The sequence below is a fragment of the Amphiura filiformis genome, chromosome 13, assembly GCF_039555335.1.
Source record: "Amphiura filiformis chromosome 13, Afil_fr2py, whole genome shotgun sequence".
Lineage (NCBI taxonomy): Eukaryota > Metazoa > Echinodermata > Ophiuroidea > Amphilepidida > Amphiuridae > Amphiura > Amphiura filiformis.
This window is the reverse complement of record NC_092640.1, coordinates 27,377,527-27,399,456: the sequence shown is the minus strand read 5'-3', so window position 1 is coordinate 27,399,456 and position 21,930 is coordinate 27,377,527. Positions and strand designations below refer to the sequence as shown.

At 34.2% G+C, this 21,930-nt stretch overlaps 1 protein-coding gene across 1 annotated transcript in view; it reads right to left on the bottom strand.

The window, feature by feature from the left end:
• Positions 1–17,608, bottom strand: part of LOC140168185 (endothelin-converting enzyme homolog) — a 40,001-nt gene extending 22,393 nt beyond the window's left edge. Inside the window, exons 1-4 of the mRNA XM_072191512.1 lie at positions 17,048–17,608; positions 9,725–9,951; positions 7,372–7,437; positions 5,755–5,916 (exon numbers count right to left, since the gene is read on the bottom strand). Coding sequence (XP_072047613.1) covers positions 5,755–5,916; positions 7,372–7,437; positions 9,725–9,951; positions 17,048–17,118 — 526 coding nt within the window. The 5' untranslated portion in view covers positions 17,119–17,608. The remainder of the gene's footprint in view (positions 1–5,754; positions 5,917–7,371; positions 7,438–9,724; positions 9,952–17,047) is intronic.
• Between the last annotated feature and the right edge of the window lie 4,322 nt (positions 17,609–21,930).

Genomic DNA, 21,930 nt, shown 5'->3' with positions numbered 1-21,930 from the left:
ACTAGAGCGGTTCTCGGGTTGCGCGGTTTTTCGGCATACGCGGTTGGTGTGTAAGGTTGTTAGGTGATGGTATGGTAGTGGTTGTGTTTAGATGTGAGTTTCTTTTTAGAACCCTGTATGGGCGAAGCCTGGATGGTGGATGGGGAGTGTGGGGTGATTAAAGAAGGAAATAATATGGAAATGTAATAGGCCGCACAGCTGTGTAATGTTTATGTTTTTACAAGATGCCCAGAGCACGGGTTGGGATATGGGATATCGCCTCGTGGTGTCGAGTTCACAACAGGTGTTGGTATTGCTTTACCAAAACAACCCGAGCCGTGTGTTGGAAGTTTTTGTATGTATAGACAGTTTCCTAGCAATGTTGACTGTACCCACCAAGTTTCATGCCCATACGACAGATTTTAGTCATTTGACCTCAGATGACCCCTAAGTGACCTTGGATTACCCCCAAAATGACCTTCCAAACATTTGACTCTTAATGTTGACTGTACTCACCAAATTTCATGCTGTTATGTCAGTTTTTAGTAATTTGACATCAGATGACCCCTGGGTGACCTCGGATGACACCGAAATGACCTTCCAATAATTTGACTCTAAATGTTGACTATACCCACCAAGTTTCGTGCCCATATAACAGTTTTAGTAATTTGACCTCAGATGCCCCTGGGTGACCTCGGATGACCCCGAAATGACCTTCCAAAAATGTTACTCTTAAGTGTTGACTATACCCACCAAGTTTCGTGCCCATATGACAGTTTTTAGTCATTTGACCTCAGATGAACCCTGGGTGACCTTGGATGACCCCGAAATATATTCAGCTCTGTAAGAACCTCAACTACAAATACAACTGACCAAGTTTAGGCGATACACCATGTTGTTAAAACCCCTGTAGACCCTATAAGGAACAAACCAAAAGATCGATGACGTCCTATAAACGTAACTAGTTTCATTTCTCAGCCGACCCCCTCCCTCCCTGCCAGAAACGTAACAATGAAATGTTGAAAATTTTGACATAATAATAATAATGACACATTCTTCAGACCGATGGTTTTGTACAAACGTAATCGAGTATTTTTACCCCCTCACCCCTAAACGAAACTCGTTTATAGGACGTCATTGATCTTTTGGTTTGTTCCCTAATACTCGGCATCATCGCACATGTTGACTTCCAAACTTCATCACTACAACATAAACTTCGACAATGATCCATTCATACTGTCCCATTTATTGATACCTTCTGTTTGTATCAATTGCCAGTGAGCAAAATACACGTGCTCTGTTCACTATACACAGCAAGGTATATGTAGCTATGTGCACGATATTACAACCTCTACCTTGCTGCATTTGATTTGCAGTTCTGACATCTGGCCTGCGCCGGTTTAACAACCAGGTCAAACCTTTGGATCGGGGCTAGACAGGGATGACAGAATGCTGTGTCGTCATTAATTAAATAAAATTTATTACTTTTGGTAAACAAGGGTTGTCTGAGAAGAAAAAATGTGAAAAGGTGAAAAGCAAAATGAAAAAAGAGAGAGAAAAAACAGAAGGGGAAAATGGGGAGAAACAGGAGGAAATTATGATTTCCTTTCTCCATGCTCAAAATTAAATGTTGAGATTAAAGTTTTCATTTTTCGTTGGAAAGGGTGTGCCTGAGTGATTGCGTATTAAAACAAACGTTAACAAACAAAAACAAAATTCCCTAAATTGTTATGCCAAAATAAAAAATTGAATCTTGTAAAATTTTGGCTATATGTAAAGTTTGGAAGGATTTTTGTTAGTAAAAAAAAAAAAAAATCTGGTGTCATAATGAGTCAAAAAATGTATGTTTTATACAGTAAATGAAGTAAAGATTATGATGCGCAGTGATTATGCCACGTTATTAAATTTCTAATCTTAATATTTCGTCTTTTTGTCAAAATTCAAAAAGTATGTGATAGCTGATTTATTGCTCAACCACACCAAGTATTTAGTTTTGTTTAGTTGTGGCGTTAAAATACCCAAACAATTAAGTTTCTGACGATACAGTTCTTTCAGGGACACCCTGTATATAGCATGTTTGTACTACCGGTTTTATTGAAGGTCACTGGTAAACAAACACTTGATAGTCTGTGCCTCGGGCCAGACTGTATGTGGCTATCACGATGTTTGTTTGGATCGCCCGACACAAATTGGCTGTGTAGGAGACTAGGTCTGTGCAAACAAATTAACGACTTTATAGCGAACGCGAGTGTTTCCAAAAAGCAGCACAAAAGCAAACAAAAAATACACCCATTGCCCGCTATTTACCGCACGAAATGAACGACTCTAATCATGTACCGCACGAAATGAACGACTCTAATCAGCTGCGGCAATTCCCCAATGGTGGATAGGCCTATACTATACACGTATTCTTATTCGTGCATTTGACGGACTTGGGTGTTTTTGTTTTTGTTAAATATCTCCTCTCCTGAACACATATTATTATAGAAAATCTATCTACTTCTTCATTCGATTACATACTATATACCCTGCAACTTTCAATCTACACAGTGGCTAGATAAACCCTTAAACGTGCGAACAAATATTGCAAAACAAAATTAAAGTATGGCTCTCCGCCTATGGCTCCGCCCATACAAAAATGGAGTCTAGGTGAAGTCTAGTTTTCAGTGCAATATTAATTCAATTTTACGGTTACGGGAACCTGCCGTAGAATAACGGTAATATTTTAGAGTGTAACTTGGCCGTTAACGTATAGAGCTCTTTTCATGTCTATGGGATTTAATGTAAATTGCAGTTATTACCGTACAACATTTATTCAAATTGCTCTTGTCCTACAAACATAACGAATTGTCTGACTCTAGGTTTAAGTTGGAAACTTGGGACATGTGAAATCATTACAAATATGCCCCCAAAATCAGGTTTGAAAAAAAAAATTGCAAATTTAATTTTCGAAGATCGTATACATTAAATGTATATACGTGCATATGTAAACAGATATAGCACGACTTTCCGGAAACCGATCCTATCTTTGCCTTCTTCTATGCATTAAAATCGAAACTGCGTATAGGGTTCACAATAATGTTACATTTTAAAAATCGGATAGCAACGTTTGCACAGTATTTTTAGGGACTTGAGAGCACACCAAATTGCACTCTGAATACGAGGAATGTACTTCTGAAATCAAATAATTTTGATTTTGTTTTTAATTCGCGATATAAGGGACCGTATTTTCTATGGGGTTGACGTTCATTTTTCATGGCCAAAAAGAGGGGGCCCTGAAAATAATTTTAGGTCCGAAAGGGGGACCCTGAAAAAAATGTGAATTTTTCTTTTTGCATCAGCCCCCTCCCCGTTACTACTTTTTGTGAACGGTCCCTAATACAAATTTTATGGCAAATTATTATTGATATTTCTTTATATTTGTGATATTTAACAGTCCTCGAAGTAAACTTTTTAATCTAATGATATGTACTTGAAGTGAATATAATTGGGAGGAAAGCCGTCCATCGGTTGAAAATTTTGACCTTCCGTATATTGGTATTGAAGATATAAATTTTTTTCTGGAGTAAATGTTTTGTGTGTTAGTAACAAAATATACATACAAAATTATGCAATCCCTTGCAGTATAGACTGACTGACTATGCAGAGTGCAAAATACATTTTAAGTGTAATTACATGACTTGTATACGCAATATTAAATGTTATTTCCCTAAGGCCAAAGTAAATAAGGATTAAAACACTGCAATATAAAATGTTATGATGACTCGGGAGACGTATACGAATTTGAAAACAACAAAATGGACTTTCAAAATGGATGCATGTGATTTGTAAAGGGCGTCTGCTCGTCTGAATAGATTATTATACATTTACCAAAAAGCATGATGTTTCTCCCAAAAGTTCAAATATATATATGCAATATTTAAAAAAGAATTACAATTTTTGCGACGGCCTATTTTTTTATACCTTTCTTTAACATGGATTGTTTTGCAGATCATAATGGATTCTTTGATTTTAGTGAAAACTTCAGGTTTTGGGAAAATGAGTACTTGAAAATGGTTATTTTGGGCAAATCTTAAAATTTGCGGTCGGACCTATGCACGATTGTACCCAAAATGCGCAATTTTTGGCGTTGCATTTTGCCATTTTCCCTCTCCATTTACGCTTACTAAAATTAGGCCTACATGCATGCTTCCGAACTTATCATGAATGAAATTGACATCATTTGACACTGCATATAACACAAAGCGCAAAATACAACAAAATAGGGGGTAAGGCCCGGGGGCACAATCATCGGGGGTCGAATGTAAAGCCCTGTGTACGAGAATGCACAAATTATACCATATTTGCACGGAATTTTCAACCTTAATTTACACCATATTTGTTTAATATTATAAAAGATACACTAATTGATATAATTGCAAAACACAACAACTTTGGGAAGGCGTCAACAAGGAGACTTAATTGCCAAAATTTTGAAATTAAACAAAGTCTAAAAAAAATCCACCCAATTTTGAGCCGCCATTATAGCAAGAGCAAGTTATTTTAATACTGCAAAATTATTAAAACTACATTATTATTGATCTAGAAATAAAACATTGTGTTGCTTCCTTTTAAAAGATGCCTTTTAAAGATTTACGATTTTTGCTTACATTTCTCGTTTACCATTGTTTACCAGCTCTTTGATTAACATGCTAAGTGACGGCAAGCTAAAGTGTTCAATACCTACACGCATTCCACATCATTTTAGGAGTATAAATTATAGTGCCACTACGCAAAATGAATCTGATTTTTTTTTCTCAAATCGATTTGAAAAAGTGGCAGGATGACGTGTTCCATTATTGTGAGCAAGTTGGCAAATATTCACATTTCAGGAAGAGGAAGTCAAATTTCAATGGGGTTTCCAATTATATTTTATCATGTTATAATTGGGAAAAATATTACGTAAATGAATGCGAATTATTATCGCGTGACATCTTGCTTATTCGTTAAGTGCGCTTCAGACTCCGAGTATTGTACGTACAATATTGTATGTACAATATGTACGTTATTTAATCTATTGCCATTCTATTTCCAGTAATGTTTAAGTTCTAACGAATGTTTGATGACGAAAAATCGATAATATGTTACATACAATATCTAGCAGAAATATATTATCGATTTTACGTCATCAAACATTCGTTAGAACTTAAACATTACTGGAAATAGAATGGCAATAGATTAAATAACGTACATATTGTACATACAATATTGTACGTACAATAAAAAGTCTGTATACTGCTTTATGACAAGAATCTGATCAACCTGCTCTTTCTGTACAGCTTTGTTGGTTCATAACTGACCCACAAATCATCATAAATATTTGGTGGGTTAAAGAGGGTCTTTAGGAGAGCTGCGAACAATTAAAGGGATCTTTTACAGCTGCGAACAGTCGAAATCAAGGGTCTTTCTTGGACTTCTGATTGAAAATCGCCTGAAAAAACCGGAAATATGAGGAATGTGCAATTTATTGGTCTTTTAGAGGTGAAAGTATCTATTTTGGTCAAATTTAAGGGGTCTTTCGGAGTTGCGAAAACCAAAAGGGGGTCTTTCCGGGGGAGCATACCATTTGTGTTAAGTGCCCCTAACCCATCTATCTATATAGATGCAATGAAGAACTAAAAAGCAGACAGACAAAAGAAAATGAAGCAAACAAAGAAAAAAAAATGGAATATGGACTTTGTAAAGGATTCTGGGAAATACCGAATACATCAATAATGTTGACAAGGACGGACGTACCTTTCAGGACAACTTGAACATCTTCGTCAAGTTCTGTAAACACTCCATAACTGGCTTTATCCTCAGGAAGAACAGTTTTCTTAATCCATCCACCGCATGCAAACTCGTAGAAATTATCACAGGGATCTGCGTCTGTGTTCATATTCTGTAAAAGTTTGCCAGCTGGGGAAAAATTAAGAACAAGTTGTGTAATTTTTTAACGAAAATAAATAAATAAATAAATAAATAAATAAATAAATAAATAAATAAATAAATAAATAAATAAATAAATATAAATAAATAAATAAATAAATATAAATAAATAAATAAATAAATAAATTTATAAATAAATAAATAAATAAATAAATAAATAAATAAATAAATAAATAAATAAATACATTTTAATACATACATTTATAATACATACATTTATTTTTTGTTAAAAATAACCCTTGGACGATTTTCACTGTTAAAAGCAGCAACCCTGCGTAATGCCCATGCATGTTCAATTATTTTTAATAAAACAAAATCCACGTGCCCGTTTCTCATAATTATTTTTATAATGATCCTATACCGTTTTACTTTACATAATTATTACGTTTTAAAGGTTAAACGCTATTTGGAAAAATATTGGTCTATAGCCTAGGCTACATTAGATATAAACGCAACTATTAGCATTATATAAGAAAAATATATATGTATTGAATGTATAACATTTTATTCAATAATTGTATTTAACATTTTCTTTTTATGTCAAGCAATGGATTAGGTTGCAACTGTTTTATTTGATAAACCTGAATAATATTACTTCTTTTAATTCAAACATAATACCGTAAAACCTCGTCTACAAGCATATATCGTGTTTTTCGATGAAAGCTAAATTAATACGATACATGCGTAAATATGACAAGACAATAGATTGGTCTTACAATAATACTTGTTTGTATATGCATGGATCTGTAATTTATTTGCTCAAATTCCAAAATGGCGCCTGGATTAATTTAGCTTTCATCAGAAGCACTCTATATGCTTGTAGACGAGGTTTTACGGTAGTGCTGTTTGTGTATGACACCTGGAGTACCGTGTTAATTATGTCATGATTTTAATATTTGATGCAATCAAACAACATGAGTAAAACAAAAAAATGAGGTGCAGCCACTTGAATATAAGCACCTTTTTATAATATATTTAATTATAGCAAACAGGATCTTGTGTGTCATATAAGTGACGCAATGAGAACTCCCGATTCCAAGCGAAAAACCCCAGTAGCAATATGTTTTGGGATTAAAAAATATCGAGGGTTTAGAGCCAGAAGCAGCTATGTCCATTTGTTTTCTCAATTACACGTTACTCATTTCGGCAACATATGTACGGTTAATTCTGCCCTCCATAAGAAAATGTAAGTGACTTTGGGGTATGCATGGTCACTTGAACAGTTAGACGCAAGTTCATACATCCTCTATGGAAGACATGACCTTCATCTTCCACAAAGGGATTGTGGATTTCAAGTGGGAGTTGCCGAAATGGGTGACTCCATTTGAATTCTACACCCCTGTGTGTGAGATTAAATAATGTCATGTCTTTCATAGGGGGTACATGATTTTAACTGGAAGAGCACATTTGAGACACAATACTAACCTGTTATAACACAGTTCTTTGTTTTACATACAGTGTCTTCTTTATTGCTAGTTGCATACCAAATAACTTGAAATAAAAGAAAAAGAGAACATAATAAGTAACATTATTATCACGTAAAAGTTTGTTTTGGAATTGTTTACTTGAAATCTATACACCCCCATGACCTTAATAAAAAAAAAAAAAAAAAAAAAGGCGCAGTGATTTATAGTGCGCTACGCACAGGCACAACGCCTAGACGTTGATCCACAAGCCTCAGCACACTTAATATCCCACACAGGGGTGTAGATTTCAAATAGAGTCGCCCATTCAGGTAATCCCGTTTGAAATTCACACTGCCTGTGTGGAAAGGTCATGTCTTCCATAGGGGGTGTATGGATTTCAACTGGAATATCCCTTTGTTTAGCTTAATATGATGTATGTGGTTGGAAAGGTTTCGTAATTGTTTTTATAACATTTTGTCTTTGGTTCCTGTGACCTCTATACTATTCATAAATACGAGGTCTGACCTTTCATGTTGCAACAAAGTAAATACATCTTAGTATCAAAAACAACATGTCGGTTTCATTTATAGTGACTGTATAAATTGCATTTTAGGAACTGAAATATTACAATACGGTCACACCTTACTCTTGAATTCATATAGAGAAATAATAAATTTGACTAAACACGTAGTATCCTACTTGCATAAATGACTACCAATGAGCAATCCAAATGATGTAATCTAAATGTTATACACGCACTGTCATTCAGATGGAAAGATAGTGGTCTGCTTCTTATCAATATTTTGATTTAAAAATCGACATAGAGCGAATTAACATTTCGACACGACGGAATGTATAAAAACATGAAAAGGCCTGTATTGTGTAGATGCTTTCAATAAATGGGGGGGGTATCGGCCATCCGGTTAATGTACGGAAGCACTTAAGTGCCATCCTAATTGATATACTATCTCGTCATATAGGAGGTAACATCGATACCCCCATATTAATGTATTTTCCAACCCAAGAAGATGGAGGGCTTAAAAGATAAAGCAAATCATGTATTTTCAAATGTAATAAACGAAAAGTACATTATATACGCCTTATTGTGCTTGAAATCGCCTTGGAATTATCTCAAATACTAAGTAATTAATCTTATACATAATTCGTGCATAAGTGGTAGATAGCAATAGACCGGCCTCTATCAGCAGTAGATAACAATACCAGTATGTTATCCATGCCTCGATCAGCAGTAGATAACAATATCAGTATGTCATCCATGCCTCTATCAGCAGTAGATAGCAATACGTCATTCATGCCTCTATATCAGCAGTGGGTAGCAATACCAGTAGGGCCTATGTCATCCATGTCTCTATCATCAGTAGATAACAATAACCAGTTTGTTATCCATGCCTCTATCAGAATTAGATAGAAATATCAGTATGTTATCCATGCCTCTATCAGCAGTAGATAGCAATACCAGTATGCCATCCATGCCTCTATCAGCAGTAGATAGCAATACCAGTATGTCATCCATGCCTCTATCAGCAGTAGATAGCAATACCAGTATGTCATCCATGCCTCTATCAGCAGTAGATAGCAATACCAGTATGTCATCCATGCCTCTATCAGCAGTAGATAGCAATACCAGTATGCCACCCATGCCTCTATCAGCAGTAGATAACAATAACCAGTTTGTTATCCATGCCTCTATCAGAATTAGATAGAAATACCAGTATGTCATCCATGCCTCTATCAGCAGTAGATAGCAATACCAGTATGTCATCCATGCCTCTATCAGCAGTAGATAGCAATAATAGTATGTCATCCATGCCTCTATCAGCAGTAGATAGCAATACCAGTATGTCGTACATGCCTCTATCAGCAGTAGATAGCAATAATAGTATGTCATCCATGCCTCTATCAGCAGTAGATAGCAATACTAATTAGATAGAAATACCAGTATGTCATCCATGCCTCTATCAGCAGTAGATAGCAATACCAGTATGTCATCCATGCCTCTATCAGCAGTAGATAGCAATAATAGTATGTCATCCATGCCTCTATCAGCAGTAGATAGCAATACCAGTATGTCGTACATGCCTCTATCAGCAGTAGATAGCAATAATAGTATGTCATCCATGCCTCTATCAGCAGTAGATAGCAATACTAGTATGTCATCCATGCCTCTATCAGCAGTAGATAGCAATACTAGTATGTCATCCATCCATGCCTTTATCATCTTTAGATAGATGTATACTAATGTCTTTTCGATGCCGCTATCAGCAGCAGATATTGGTACTCCAGTATGTCATCCATACATCTACCTTAGCGAGCAAATTTTAAGGTTGCAAAAAAAATTGTGATTAACTCACCTACTCCAATAAGCACTACCGTAAATACCAACCACAGTACACCGCATAGGATATATAACTTGTTGTAATTGGCTTTTTTATAAACTATATCTTCTTCTATGCAGAGTTGTGCGTTCATTTCATCCGTTCTTCCCATCATGTAAAGCTCTAATTCCATATACTTCGCTATCTTGACTAATAATTGCACGTTCCCGTATTTGAAGAAAAAATAATACCGATAATATATTCTAAAAACAGACAAAAAATAAGATAAACAGATTTAGTGTTAATGTCAACTCACGTATGTACATAATTAAATCTGAAACAAAATGACTTTCCCAGCTCGGGCGGAATATCATATGAGGCTATGCATTTATTAAAATTTAACACTTCCCTAAGCTATGAAAATAATTGCTGGTATTACCGGTAGTATAAGAGTCTGTCTTTGTGAAAAATAACAATGATGAAAGTACAATGAAGTAATATGATACGTAATATTTCATGAATATGGAATGTATAAATAGTGATAACAACATACATACAAAATAATAATGATTAAATTATTTTATACCAGGAAATAGAATATTAATGTAAACAAACCAAGAATTTTTTATAAATTTATAGTTAAGGCAACGCTAAACTCTAACAATATCCTTTTTGACAACTAATATTCATATCATAACACAAAAATAAAGATTTTTATTGATATACAAATGCTTAGAGAATTAGTCACCTCAGATATGTCAGAGGGAGTCTATAAAGGAATTTTTGGAAAGGAAATTAGTCGTCAAGAAATTTAAATATACACATGTATTTGGTATAAAATAAACACAATTTTGGAGAAAAATTCCAACAACAACAACAAAACACTTTTATTTTGCCTTTTTTTCTTCTTCTTCTTTTTTTTTTTTTTTTTTTTTTTTTTTTTTTTTTTTTTTTTTTTTTGCTAGCAGGGACTAAAAGAAAAAGGGAAAAATCGAAATTGGGCTTTTGTGTGTTTTTCTTAATGTCAATTCCATGAACTGTTTTTTCATGTTTTGAATATTGGTCTTATTGACCAAATAAGGTCAAAAATATTTTTACCATTATGTCTAAAAAGGTAATTTAAGTCCATTATTATGTTTTGATGAATCCAAGTGTGTGAAAATATTGGATCCAAAACTTAATAATGATAAAATTGGATGCTTTACCCCCAATATTTATTGGTCTCGCTATGAGTTTTAAAATATTGGACTCGACTGCGTCTCGTCCAATATTTTAAAACTCATAGCTCGACCAATAAATATGGGCTCAATCGATCCAATTTTATATCAAATAAGGCAAAAAAATTAAATTTCATGAAATGGAGTGTTCAGATTACAAAACCACAAAAAGGATAAATGCTGTTTCTTTATTTTTTTCTATAATAGTCTATTTACAAATACTTGAGGCATAACATGGTTGTTGTTGGGGTTTTTTTTTGGGGGGGGGGGTGTTGTGATTTCCTCCAAAATTATTCATTTGCACCAAATCTGTGTTTATATTTAGATTTTTTTACTAATTTCCATTCCAAAAATATACACTTAGTTTGATATATTTGATATTTTTGATATTGTTAAAACAGTACTCGAAGTAAATTTTATAAATCTGATGATCTATACTTAAAGTGTATGTAGGTGGGATGAAAAGCCGACGATCAATTGAAAAGTTTGACCTTTCGTGTTGAAGATATGGATTTTTTTCCCAAAACACCAAAAAAAAATAGGTCTTTTCCTCCCAGCTACATACACTTTAAGAATATATCATTAGATTTACAAAATTTACTTCGAGGACTGTTATATATCAAAATGTGAAAAATATCGAATTTTAATAATTTGTCATAAAATTTGTACCGGTATTATATCGTGAATTTCAAAAAATGAAAATTATTTGATATCAGAAAGACATTCTTCTTATTCAGAATGCAATTCGATATGTCTGATGTGCTCACATGTCCCATAAAAAATACTGTCGAAACGCTCATTCCAGATCCCTTAACAGTAATACAGTAATTTCTGAGAGTGCACAGCCCCATAAAACTACGAGTAACGATGCCATAACGGATATTGCTATCCCTATTAATGTATCGCAAAAAAACGTGCGTCCTGTTGAGTTGAATGATGCGAAAACATGAATCTCTAAATGATGTGCGTAATGGCCATAGGCTTTAACATGTAAAAAGCCCCAGTTTTGAGATACTTTATTACAATATCAAAAGCTATCTCAAGAACCACTGAACCAATATTGGGTTTGTTTGTACTCATTTTAATGCATTTTTATGTTGATTCCAAATATGGTCATGAAAATGTACAATTGATTGATTGGTTGATTGATTGATTGATTGATTGATTGATTGATTGATTGATTGATTGATTGATTGATTGATTGATTGATTGATTGATTGATAAACATATAAGTAAATAAATTACATTACAGAAAATTTTTGGAAGCTCGTAAATAAACCTGATGATTGATAAATATATCAAAAACTGACTTATCGTTTAGCGTTACCTTAAAGCTGTTCTCTTCGTAGTGCATAATGTATAGGATCGTAAGCCTTGCTCAAATGCATACGAATATCATCTTATATTGTTTTTTTCATTGCCCGTCTGTCTGACTGGCTGCATGGTGTGCTTATTCACAGTAACGATCAAGCTAAACACGCCTCGTGTTTTTATACTGATAGTAAATTCATGAAATGCCTTTCAACGTGTTGGGTACAAACTCATACTCCGCAACTTGAGGTTGCCGTTTGAGCTATGGCGGTTTATCGAACTTTGGCACTAGAAATGCGACAATTTTGCGCATTTTAATGTCCAAAGCCTCATCTGTCCTGCATAATGTCATCCATGCCTCTATCAGCAGTAGATAGCAATATTAGGATGTCATCCATGCCTCTATCAGCAGTAGATAGCAATATTAGGATGTCAGATATGCCTCTATCAGCAGTAGATAGCAATACTAGGATGTCATCCATGCCTCTATCAGCAGTAGATAGCAATATTAGGATGTCATCCATGCCTCTATCAGCAGTAGATAGCAATACTAGGATGTCATCCATGCCTCTATCAGCAGTAGATAGCAATACTAGGATGTCATCCATGCCTCTATCAGCAGTAGATAGCAATATTAGGATGTCAGATATGCCTTTATCAGCAGTAGATAGCAATATTAGGATGTCAGATATGCCTCTATCAGCAGTAGATAGCAATATTAGGATGTCAGATATGCCTTTATCAGCAGTAGATAGCAATATTAGGATGTCAGATATGCCTTTATCAGCAGTAGATAGCAATATTAGGATGTCAGATATGCCTTTATCAGCAGTAGATAGCAATATTAGGATGTCAGATATGCCTTTATCAGCAGTAGATAGCAATATTAGGATGTCAGATATGCCTCTATCAGCAGTAGATAGCAATATTAGGATGTCAGATATGCCTTTATCAGCTGCAGTAGATAGCAATATTAGGATGTCATCCATGCCTCTATCAGCAGTAGATAGCAATATTAGGATGTCATCCATGCCTCTATCAGCAGTAGATAGCAATATTAGGATGTCAGATATGCCTTTATCAGCTGCAGTAGATAGCAATACCAGTAGGTACGTCATCCATGACTCTATCAGTATCAGCAGTAGATCATAATATTTGTATGCCATCCACAGTACTATTCGCTGTCACTGTTCCATGCAAGCTGTGCTCGAAACTAGTATAAAATTATAATATCTATCCTTGTGTTATTTTGTTCGGCTTTTTTTTTTGGGGGAGGGTGCGTGTGTATGGGGAGGGGGGTGGGTTGGGGCTGTGAGGTGAGGAATTTTGTGTCATCATTTTGCGTTATTTTCTATTATGTAATAGCGATAACTATTGCTTTGGCTATTTAAAAAGAAATTTATAATAATAACTTTGTGAGCACCTCCAGGAAGTGGTAAAACAACAAAATTATATATTAAATTTAAGGAGTGGGGTATGAGCATTTGGACAGTATTTTTTGTGGGACATGAGAGCACATCAGATTAATCAGTTTAATTCCTAAACAAATACTGTTTTTACAGTGTATCAATCATGTCAACGTAACAACGTTGATTTAACCCTTTCAATGCGGGTGTCGACTGCAGACGACAAGTTTCAATTCTGTTTTAATTTTGAAAAAAAAAAAAAAAAAATCAATTTTGTTTTAATTCAAAAATTTCAGAATTGTACATTTTCATGACCATATTTGGAATCAGCGTGAAAAATGCATTAAAATGAGTACAAACAAGCCTAGTAATTGGTTCAGTGGTTCTTGAGATATCACTTCATATTTTGAGAAACTCAAAACTTGCTGCACTTGAAATCCATGCATACACCCCCTATATATGGGAAAAATTACCTTAATCAATCTCCATAAAGGGGGGTGTAGATTTTAAATGGAAACACCCATTCAGGTAACCTCATTTGGAATTCACACTCCCTGTGTGGAAGATTAGGGCCATGACTTCCATAGGGGATGTATATATGGAAAGTTCAACAACATGGAACAGCCCATTGGGGGTTTGTTTTTGTTGTAATTTCTACACATGAATCATTAAATCGACATAATTGCAATTTTAATAAGTCATATATTGGTGCGAATAATCTCCATCGTAATGAAAAACGTGTTATGATATAATCCAAGCTTGTTTACTGCATTTATTGTAAACCTCTTACTGCTTAATTTATATGTATTTTATGCGTTAGGTTTCTTTTCGGGGTTTCAGGTTACTTTTCACTGAAAGAGGATTTAAACTTGGTGTGTATTTCTTAAGGTGGCTGCATGGTGGAAACATTATTATTTAGAAATTTAACAATGTTGGTTATAATTTGTTGGCAATTAATATTATATTAAGATAAGATATCAACGTTCATGAATGCTTGACATAATTCTAATAGTACTTTTACAAAAAATAAAAAACGAAATAGCTATTGGATTTCATCATATTTAGGAAAAAACTCTTTATAATTTAAAAATAATAATTAGTAATGACACGTAACACTATAAGTTAAAATTCTGAAGCAAAATTTGAATTAAATGAATCAAATTTCTAAAAAATAATTTTTATTACAGTCAAGACTCAACAGGAGCATTTGGCCCTGGAACAACTGTTACTGAGCCATATTTTGTAACACGGACTACGAGGGGGGCTAATTTTCGTTAATGTATAGCTATGGGTCTCCTCCATCCAGTTATCATGGTTATACCAAAATAAGTACACACATCCTCCACATAATGTCGCTTTGACGTCATAATGTGTGGAACCCCATGCAAATTTGGGAAATTCTCGGCTAAAAATTCTACAAAAATCCTAAATATGAAAGGAAATGACTATTTTCACCTAGCTAACAAGTAAAAAGTCAGTAGCTCTTGAAATATTTTCACAAGATCAAAATGAAAATCATTGGGGCCTCACCAACCTCCCCCCCCCCTCCCCCATGGTCATCTTTGCGGTCCTTCCGCCGGATAAAGTGTTGGGGTAAAAATTGTATCACTAAAATGAGCGCAATGGATGGGTCTACGATTAGCTTAAGTCGTTTGGGCGTAAACGCGTGCGTTTTTTATGAATACAAATCTTAGGGGGCAACCCCCCCCCCTCGTAGTTCTAGGGTGTTAAACAATATTGGACAAGAATTGTGGGTTATGAAAATATTAATTTTAATTTTGTCAGTGTAATATTTTCATCTCAATGCAATTAAGAATATATTCAGGCTTTCGGTACCAATTGTTGGTTGATGAATACCAATAAAACCATGTAGCATCACAAAAGAATTGCGAGTAGAATTTTAATGTAAATGTTTTCCGGGAAATGTTTTCATAGTGCGTAAATAGCAATTTACAGTTTGTTATGCAGAGTGGCCATGCCGATTATTAAAACAAGGCCGCTTAAAATTGATCATTCGTTTCTCGTCCCTGGTTTTAGAAAAAGTGATGAGGGAGGGAGGTTTTTATTTATATATTTTTTGTATTTTCCTGTGCAAAAAAATTATAATAATCATTTTTCAGTACACTCACTAGTATTCGTGGCAAATAAAGAGGCTCTTTTTATTTTAAAGATTTTTAGGGGCAACCCACCTAATAGTACCAATAAAAACACTTATTAAGATTTACTGCAGCTCATTAAAAAAAATAAAATGTTAAAAAAACCTAGCCAAATATATATTTACCGACACTAGAAAATGAAGAGAGACGGGAACGAGAAACATATTGTTTTTTGTTTTTAAGCATAATGTTGGAAAATCTAGTCGATATATGGTGTACTGCCTCAAAAATATATAACAGATATAAATGCACGTGCATGAGCGACATGTAAGTCGATATAATTACTGTTTAGTGTGGTGTGCATGTGGTGTTATTAATAACATTAGGCCGTATAAAATTAATGTTTTGGTTCTCGTCCAGAGGATTTTCATGAATTGATGAGGGAGGGAGGTGTTTTTTTTTTGTTTTTTTTTTTTTTTTCAATGTAAAATTAGTATTGTCAGTAGTTTTCGGTCTTCTCCAACAGTGCTCGAGGAAACGATGAGGCCCTTTTTTTTTTTTCAAATGTGAGATTCTGAGGATAAACCCCTAGAGTACCACAAAAAGACTTGGAAGTGATGCTTGTTCTCTAATAAACTTATTTATATGTATGAAGATTTCATAAATCATTCCAAAGTCTAAAAAATTGAAAAATCTAAAAAAAAAAAAAAATCTGACAAATCCCAGAAATTGAGGAGGGAGGGGACGAGAACCAAAATATTAATTTTACACGGCCTTAAGTAACTCGGTTGGTTTAACTGTTGCCCGTGTTGATCATGGTTATGTTGAATCGGTATAAATATGTAATTAAGTGTGATTAAGTCATAATTCTCTGGTCATAATTATGCTATAAATATTGTGTGCTTTAATAACACAAGTGGAAGTTACATCATTACAGAAGTGCAACATATTGTAAAATTCACCGTCATATTATGTACATGTATATGTATTAAACCTGGTAGGACTTATACCATTAAAGTACAAGCAAGCCTATATCAAATATTAGCAATGCGTATTCAGTGAAATAGAATTGTGGCATATTTTGTTCTTATTTATGTAAGTTACGTCACACTGTTAGCATGACTATATAGTTTAGGCCTTTATTGTAAACAATCATGTACCCCAACCCAACTGCATCTACATTTTATGAAAACACGTGATGGTTTTGTGTATTAAAATGTAGGCACATACCTTTACTACATAGATAGATCGTAGGGTTATATAATTTAGGCAGTTTGCCAGCTTGGTGATGTTTTGAAAGAGCACGTTTTAAAAGCAATGTGTACTTACCTCACGATATCTCGTGAACTCGATTGACCCGTATAGTAGTAATAGTGAAAAGCTGGCAGTATTATGTACATGAAAGGGTGGTAGAATGAATGGTGTCAGTCATGCTGAATAACTACATGTACATAATTAAATATACTACATAGTCATGTACACGCTTATTTGATCAAGTCCATTTTGCTTCACAGCACACGATGGTAATGATAATTATGTTGTAAAATAATTTATCAATTTTTACTACGCTACAGTTCGTGATCAAATCTATAGACGTCAAATTTATCACCTTAAACCAACATCATCTTCATCCGAAGCTTCTTGTTATGTACATCCATGACGTATGACGAGGTCAAGATAAAGAATTTGCCTCAAGAAAGCAGATGGTTTCATAGTTATCTCCTTAGCAACATCGTTTTTTGTACAAAAGATACTTGGTCCTATAAAATATAAGCATTTTTAAGCTCCTAGTTTGTTACGCGAATAGGTATTAATTCTCTCGTGTTTTCCCGCAGACATGCTGCATCGTCATGGATGGATTTATCTGCTACTCAAGTTCGACCTCATCAATTATCCATAGCGAGAGCGGTGTTTCTAGAATAATTACACTCTTAATGCGAACGACCTTCCAACATACCAACATTTAATATTGTCAATACATAAGCATGGTTTTATCCTGTTTTATAGAGCTGGTTATGCAATAAGAAGTAAGTTAGTAAGTATAATACTAGTGTGGATGTGGTAGACCTAAGAAACAAATTAAATAAATAAATAAATATATATTTTTTATATTTTTATATACTCTCCATTCTTGGGATTGAGCACTCTATTCAAAAAGTAATAACTATGAATATAAATAAATAAATAAATAAATAAATAAATAAATAAATAAATAAATAAATAAATAAATAAATAAATAAATAAATAGACCTAAATTAATAAATAAACAAATAAATAAATAAATGAATAAATAAATAAATAAACAACTAAACAAATAAATAAATAAATAAATAAATAAATAAATAAATAAATAAATAAATAAATAAATAAATAGAACATGCATACGTTATGTACATAAAAGTGTAATAACCACATCAGCACGGTGTGTAAAAACATTCGTCATCTATCGACTGGAAAACGCACACCACTATCAAACTTGCGCGACTTATGCAGGTTATTCCTTAATGGACGATAGACACCTGATGGTTGATTGATGGTGAAATTGTTTGTATGTTAATTAATTAATTAATTATTTATTTATTTATTTATTTTTATTTATTTATTTATTTTATTTATTTCTTGTGCCTACTACAGTATACTGATTAACTTACTTATTATTGCACCACCTCTAATATAAACAGGATAAAACCATTCTTATGTATTCAATATCATTATTATTATTTATTTATTTATTTATTTATTTATTTATTTATTTATTTATTTGTTTGTTTGTTTGTTTGTTTATTATTTATTTTTGTTTATTTATTTTTATTTATTTATTTATTTGTTTTTATTTATTTGCTTATTTTGTTTATTTTATTTATTTATTTATTTATTTATTTTTTTTCTTATTTATTTATTTATTTATTTATTTAATTAATTTCTTTCTTAGGCCTACTACAGTATACTTATTAACTTACTTATTATTACACCATCTATAATATAAACAGGATAAAACCATTCTTAAGTATCCACTATAATAAGCCTTTTTGAAATATATGGCGGCCTTTAAAATTGTGCCCGCCATATTTCAAAAAGGCTTATATATGTTGGTATGTTGGAAAATACCTTTATAAGAGTGTACTGCTTAATTGTTGGTGTAAAGTATATAAAAGTATACATATTTAGAATGGCAAAGACTTGATAAGTTCATCTGTGAGGTCAAATTTGGGCAAAAATGCTCATTTTTGGCCCAAAATTCCAAAACCGGTTTTTTTGCCCACTTTTTTTTCGTGCAACATAAAAAAAAAAAATTTGGCCCAAGACTTTTTTTATGTTGCACGAAAAAAAATGGGCAAAAACCTGTTTTTTAGATTTTGGGCCAAAATGAGCATTTTGGCCCAAATTTGACCTCACAGATGAACTTATCAAGTCTTTGCCATTCTAAATATGTGTACTTTTATATACTTTAGACCAACAATTTAGCAGTTATGAGGCCCGAAAGTTTCCATAATTCCAGGGTTCAGACCATCCTTAAAGGAAATATTAGATAAAATGATGTACACCTCAATGACAGTTTCGTACTACAGAATGTAGTACTTTCTCAGATTGAACTAAACCAATTGTCCCGCTCCTCCTTGTCCTGTTGGAACTTGTTATTGGTGGCGCTGTTTGGGAGCTCGGTTTAGTGTGTTGGCTCCCTTTTATAGATTTAGAAGTTGCAACATTATTATTCAATCATAGAATGGGGCTTGCTATTGTAAACGTTGACGGAAAGTGAAAATTGCAACTTTTGAATTAGTACCGCATATCTCAAATTATATTTAAAAAAAACATCCTTGCGGTCAATATGGGCACCTTCATTTTCGCAATTGGACCTTCATTTTAGACATTTAAGGTCATGATGACTGCATTAGATCTTACGTAGATATTATGCGGACTATCTGTGACTGCTATTTGAGGATTCTGTTCTGTTCAGTTCAAATACTTCCCGAAGCTTCAAACCAGGCGAGAATGACATAGTCCTAGCGTTTCAATAATTTAGTCAGTAAACTTTCATGACGACCCATAATGGTTTCAACGGGTATGCCGTTGGATTGAAAAGGTTGCCGTGTCATTCTGTCGAGCTTTCGTCCGTTGTGAGCCGGGGTTGTGACTCGTGTGACTCGTGACTTCTTCTGACGAAAGCACGATCCGTGTTCTATAAGCTGCATATCCTATGAACGACTGCTATACCTTGTTTAGGACTTTCAAAAGAAGTACCTGCATGTGCAACCATGACTGTTTCAAACTAACCCGCCAAAGTCATGCAGGTAACTCCGATGTCGTGCATTGAATTGGTTTGAATGGGAATACTACGGGAACCAGCGCCTTTTATTAGAAGTCACACATGAGTGAAGTGGATAACCTCTATTCATGCAACGATCTCAACAGTTGAAAACGTAATACCTTCTGTAAGTATTCGCCGTAGAAGTAGTGATATAACATGATTAGTTACCATAGCGATATGTGAAAATGTTTGAATGTGATTGCCCTCCACTATAAGTAGGCTGCACTATGCACCCATCACCTGTCATGTCTATGTATTATGTATGCAATCGTAGATTGAATACAATACCGCTCTTTTCGAAGACACTAATCCTACAGGTGCGAGTGAAACGTACATGGAATCTGCATAATGCGAAATTTCTATACAATTAACTTCCGTAGCAATAGATGAATACTATTTTGACTATATCGCCCTGCACTACAACGTTCACGTGGTACCGATGCATTGAACCTGATTGAAGCATAGATGTCAAAGAAAAGCTGCTCACTCGCACCTGTAAGATTTGTATCTTTGAAAACGAGCGGTATTGTATTCAATCACACCACTCTTCGTCATACATAAATTATCCCAGCCACATTTCCCTAACATAATATGAAATTTAAAAGAAAAGGAAATTAAATTTCGGCAGAGGTGGGGCTCGAACTCACGCTGAACTGCGCCGCTATCATGTTATGCAGTATCGACATATAACCAGCGCCTTAGACCGCTCGGCCACATGACTTGTTGGTGTCCTCGTGAAAATTTTTTAATATAATCGCAACTTCATTACTTCAACATACCACGTGACAAGCAAAAACAGAAAGCGTACCATATTTTGGAATTTTATTTGTTTAAAAACATTAATGTGTATTAATAGCGCTCAATAGAGAGTTCCCGTGTTTTGGGTTACCCGCCATCTTGGAGGGAAACCTAAACTTCGTTTACAATTTTCAGAATACCAACACTCGCGCAATAATTAGCAAATGTTATTTTGTAGAATGTAGCACCAATAGGGTCATTGACCAAATCAAAGGAATGAGGAATACGGCGGTGCGAATCACGTTATAAACACTATTGTAGTCCGTTCCGCTTGAAAACACGGGAACTCTCTATTGTTGATATTGATAACTGCGTGTTCTACATACATAAATCCGACAATAAATGGGCAGCTATACATGCACAATACATTATCGATTTGAACTCGCTGGGCTGCTCCGGCTGCACGTGCTATACTCCTATATTATACCGGGTACTAGTACATGTCCCGGATACATGTGGTTCAGTATGGAGCCTACCATTTTTCGTGCGATGCAGAGTTACAGCATACGTCTAGTGCAGGGCAATGTTTTCACTTATCGCTATGGTAATTAATCCTCTTAATCACTGCTTCTACGGTGAATACGTTGAAGTAACTAAACTTGAGTGATATGTATACCTACTTACACCATGCAGGTCTACGTTGAGAGACAAACATACCAAATTAAAACAAGATGAATCCAAGTTGGGGAAATTATCACATTAATTTATTCATTGACCATTTAATTACATAACATAATTCGTGTAATAGATATACATCCTATAGTTTAGTTATATACAACTTCAGTACGTTTACTAAAAGCGATAACAGCTATATCTTTCAAGAATGATATTTTGTTCTGTTTCGTTCGTGTGCTTGATGTTTCTTTGTTTTTCTGTTTTGATTCTTTAACTCGTCGTCGGTGGGTTATATTGCCCTTGGATGTATGACAAACTGATAAACTCTGTACCGTGAGATAGATATTCGGTAAATACCATAACCCTTTGCGACTACACCTGAGATGTCGTCATTTGACGTCACGCCGCCTTGCAATGCGCGGTAACGATGTTAGCTAAAAGATGTGCGCATCAGCCTGACGCGTACTGACTTCAAATGAAGACATCTCAG